At 45.7% G+C, this 4404-nt stretch overlaps 1 protein-coding gene across 1 annotated transcript; it reads left to right on the top strand.

Moving 5' to 3' along the window:
* The first annotated feature begins 1128 nt into the window (after positions 1–1128).
* On the top strand, positions 1129–3506 carry LOC147896585 (delta(7)-sterol-C5(6)-desaturase-like). The gene is made up of 3 exons (XM_087381739.1): positions 1129–1812; positions 2463–2768; positions 3036–3506. Exons 1-3 carry the CDS (start codon positions 1461–1463, stop codon positions 3332–3334), a joined length of 957 nt encoding a protein of 318 aa, XP_087237865.1. The 5' UTR covers positions 1129–1460; the 3' UTR covers positions 3335–3506.
* Positions 3507–4404: the final 898 nt, after the last annotated feature.

Below are 4404 nucleotides of genomic sequence, written 5' to 3'. Positions count from 1 at the left end.
ACTCTAGAGGTTGGCAAAATGGCATCCAAGAGGCAACAATACAGTTGATGAGTGCGACCACTACGTCGTGATCCTACGAGAGCCTAATTGTTTCAAGACAGCAATGGCTTTCAACATATTTTAGGAGCATTATATGGCGATCATATTTCACGATTGGCACAGTAGTTGGAGCCCATTATACTTGTTTCCTCCTCTTGTCTTCCGCCGCCAGTTGCACTTGTTTCATCCTCTCGACTGTCGGAGGGATTGGTTTCTTTTCTCTGAGAATCAATTCGGAGCCTTGGGCTCCGAATTATGCAAATCGAAACGTTAATTTATGCTTGAGAGCTTCTTCAAACCATGAAACTCAGGCCAAGATCTCGGGGAAGGTGTCATTGGTTCCATCCGTCGTGGCTGTGGTCCACCGTCAATCAGGATTCTCCTCTTGTGAAGAGTGGCATTCCCACGGGGAATGGCCGCCCAAGGACGATTCCCCGAAAAAGGGGATGAAGTTGATTGAATGGGATAGGAAATGGAAACCACAGAAGCACAAATCTATCATGAATGAGATCATCTTCCTTCATTCATCGCTCTGATCCACGCATTTGACCTTAAGCATCTCAAGAGGTAAACGCCATCTACAGAATTCGAAATCGTGAATTGCAGGTCGTTTCCGGAAGCTGCGGACAGCAACATGTTGCACTTTCACATCGTCCGCTTGCGGAGAAACTTGCAGTGGTGAGCAGAGCTTTCCCAAAGGCTTGAATGCGGGCTTGGAGCAAGCAACAAGTACTTTGCTGATTAGGCCTTGGTGTATGCAGTGTTTGATCTCCTAATGCTTCAGGGGATAGGCGGCAGGATGAACGGAATGGTAACAGCGAAGGAGGAGAAGACGGGGGTAAGGCAATGCTGGAGCTGAGACGTAGGGGAGAGGCAAAGAAGCAGGGGTGAAAGGACATGGAAATGGGAGATGATGCGATGGGAAGGGGGAATGGACAGGAGAGATACTCGGCATGGTGAAGCATTCGAGGCTTTGAACAAGGATTGCAGGACGCAGGTTTCCCTCAACAAATCTGTGTGCCTGCTTTGCATGTGGTGAATCTCGGTTTCGATATTTAATCCCTTTCTGCATGTCGCTCTGTTTGAAAAGACCGTTCGATCTGCTGTTTGTCTCTCTGTCGGCGTCTTTTCCGATTACCTTTGCAAACTCCGCCTTTGAGCACCGATCAAGCGGTTCGGGGCCGTTCGCTTGCCGTAGAAGGCAGTACATTTCCGGCAACGCGCATTTCCTTGCAAGCCAAGGGATCGAGTTCGCGACAGGAACCCCGAAGCAGCCATCGCTTCGTCCGATTCAGGACCATTAAGATCAGCCTCCGGAGCAAAGAATGCATGTTGAGAAAGGAACCATTTCAATGAGCAGTGCAGGAACCTGAAGCACCTCGTTTGATCGAATTTCTTGTCGTCGGCTGGCTGTGACAACCATGGCATCCCGCTGCTGCCTGCTTCTTCTTCCCCTCTCTATCCTTGTGCTACTCACATTCCCTCATCTTTCCTCTCCATCTCCTGCGATCAACTCGTCCTCTGTCGAGCCGAACTCCTCAACGACAGCCCACCCTGCCTCCCATCGCTTACGCCTTTTCGTGGAAGAAACAAGTTGGTATAACGATCTGGTGTTAGGTCCCTTCATTCCCCAACGTTTGCGTTCGCAGATTCCCCACACTCTCCAGACCTGGCTGCGAAACTACCTTGCGGGTCTTATCCTCTACTTTTTATCCGGGAGCATATGGTGTTGGTACATCTACCACTGGAAAAAGCACGTTTACTTCCCTGAAGGTAATGCCCCGTTTTCTGTCCGTTCACACTTCGCTGATCCCTCCTCCGTCTCGTTGTGCTCATCTTTAAAGTAAGGAAACTGTCTTTGTACCCTGGTTGTGAGGGGCCTTTAGAATGTGTCAAGCCCGTCGTGACAGATTTTGGGAAGGTGGTCATTCCTCTTGCAATTCCAGGTTGCATCACGTAATGCTGTGATTCCAGCACGTCCATACATAGACATGGCTTACGACTATTTATCTGTCTACTGTCATGAAATTTCAACTTTGTTATCAATCTCCTTATTTCTTCTTAAGGATGCATGCATAGAGTCATTGTATCCTTATATGTAGTACACCTGGCCTTTTTGGCCTCCGCACTTCTGGGAAGAAAGTAAGAAAACCGTTTTCTAGCCTATTTCAAGCTCAAGTGATAACATGAATGCTGCAAAACAGTCTCAAGCGCAGGCCCTGTGGATTGTCAATATCTGTCTCCAAAGTTTCAGCAGACAATAGTCTCCCCTCCAAAAGAAAAGTTTCAACAGACAATACATGCGTTTGCTGCCTATTATATGTTATATCTTGGTGAAGCGTTTGTTATTTCCACGTTTGGAATAAATGATTAAATCTCACATGTCCTAAGGCCTTACGAAGATTTTCGTGGAAATTTTGTAGGTGGGATACCGTCTAAAGAGCCCATCGTGTTACAGATTTGGGTGACCATGCAGGCCATGCCTGTCTATGTTTCCTTACCCACAGTGTCAGAATATATGATCGAGAAAGGTTGGACAAGATGCTATCCTAGTATAAGTGAGTTTGGTTTGGTCAGCTACATCGGATTGACCATCCTATACCTTGTGCTGGTTGAATTCGGGATTTACTGGATGCACAGAGGGCTGCATGATGTGAAGCCATTATACAAATGGTTGCATGCAACTCACCACATCTACAACAAAGAAAATACTCTCTCGCCTTTTGCAGGTACTTTAGGGACCCTGCTTCATATTTACAGAGCTTGTGGCTTATGAAGGATCTGACATCTGGCATTCAATGTAAACTTGTAGCAAAGGCATATAGTAGGGCTAACTTGGGGATAGCAATTAGAAATACTCCGTTGTGGCTCCACATATAGGACATGCTGAATAATACTGCCTGGATGGGAGTTTCCCTTTTCTGGCCATTTTTACATCAGTGCAGTCCAAGTCCTCAAGGAGTCGGCTGATTGACGTCAGCTCCTACTGTTTGCAGGGCTGGCATTTCACCCAGTGGATGGAATTCTACAGGCTTCTCCTCACGTTATATTCATTTTCTTTGTGCCAACCCATTTTTTCACTCATGAATTACTGCTGTTCGCTGAGGGTGTCTGGACAACCAACATTCATGACTGCATCCATGGAAAGATTTGGCCCATTATGGGTGCTGGTTATCATACTATACATCATACTACATACCGACATAACTATGGACATTATACCATATGGATGGACTGGATGTTTGGGACACTACGGGACCCTTCTCTCTTTGGAAAAGTCAAAAAGTCTTCCTAGTTATTCAAGAGACACCTTATCACATTCTCAGGTTTGTGTATGCAGTATTTGGGATGACATTTGCGGCCGTAGTACTGTAATAGTTTGACAGGGCCTTTGTGCAATGTTGTTCTGACATGTACCAAGTACCCATTATTTTATTGTTCATAGTCTTAAAGATACACGCTTTCAAGTTGGTGTTCAGATGTTTTGAATTTTTCTTTTTTGGGAAACTGGAGCACATCTCATTGATGTCCACTTGAGCTGCTGATTTCTCCAAGGATATGTTTTTCTATTTTGGACAAAAAGGGATGAACTTTTTCCTCTAGTGAAAGAATATTGTGTAGCTTTGTTTTAACTGTCAATTTGTTCATAATAGAGGTCACATTAGGTGGGAATGCTCACTATCATTGCTTCCTTCCTCTCTGCTTCTCTTTGTTCTGTCCTTTCTCACTCTCGGTTTAAAAACTTCTCAATTTGTAAGATTGGATGTCATCAAGTCTTACCAAGTTAAAAGACATTATTTCAGTTGGGCGAGCCTCTATTTTCTGCAACAAGTTGAAAGCTCTCCAACCTCGTACAGCAAGTTGTGCTCCCCTCCCTGTTCCCGTACAACAACGAACACATGCACATGCGTGTGTGCACGCGCACACACACAAACATACAAAAAAACACACACACATGCAGAGTTAGAAATTAACCTCGTCTTGCTTGCTGTGTGCCTCTGCGCTCACATTAACCTAGGAAAGGGTCTTGCTTGCTGAGCCAAGCCCAAGCCCTAACGAAAGCATGCAGCAGAAAACATAGTGCATAATAACACTCCATCCCACACACACTCTGTTAGAGATTGACCTAGGAAAGGTTCTTGTTTGTAAGCCAAGGCCTAACAAAAGTATGCAGCAGAACACTTAATAACCCTCCATCCCACGAGATGCGACCAAAGCATGTATAAATCTGTTCACAAATAGGACTAAAAGCAGAGCACAAAATGGGCCTCAAACCTACACATGTGGACAGCAGGGTGCTGTGCCACTGGTGCCAGATTCAAGTCCTCCAGGCGCTGCCCTATCTCCTGCTTTCTCCTGCTGCAT

This window comes from Dipteris shenzhenensis, chromosome 11 (assembly GCF_047967505.1).
Source record: "Dipteris shenzhenensis isolate YYH24624 ecotype China chromosome 11, Dip_SZ_1.0, whole genome shotgun sequence".
NCBI classification, from domain to species: Eukaryota; Viridiplantae; Streptophyta; class Polypodiopsida; order Gleicheniales; family Dipteridaceae; genus Dipteris; species Dipteris shenzhenensis.
The sequence above is the reverse complement of the archived record's forward strand: the minus strand, read 5'-3'. Positions and strand labels throughout refer to the sequence as shown.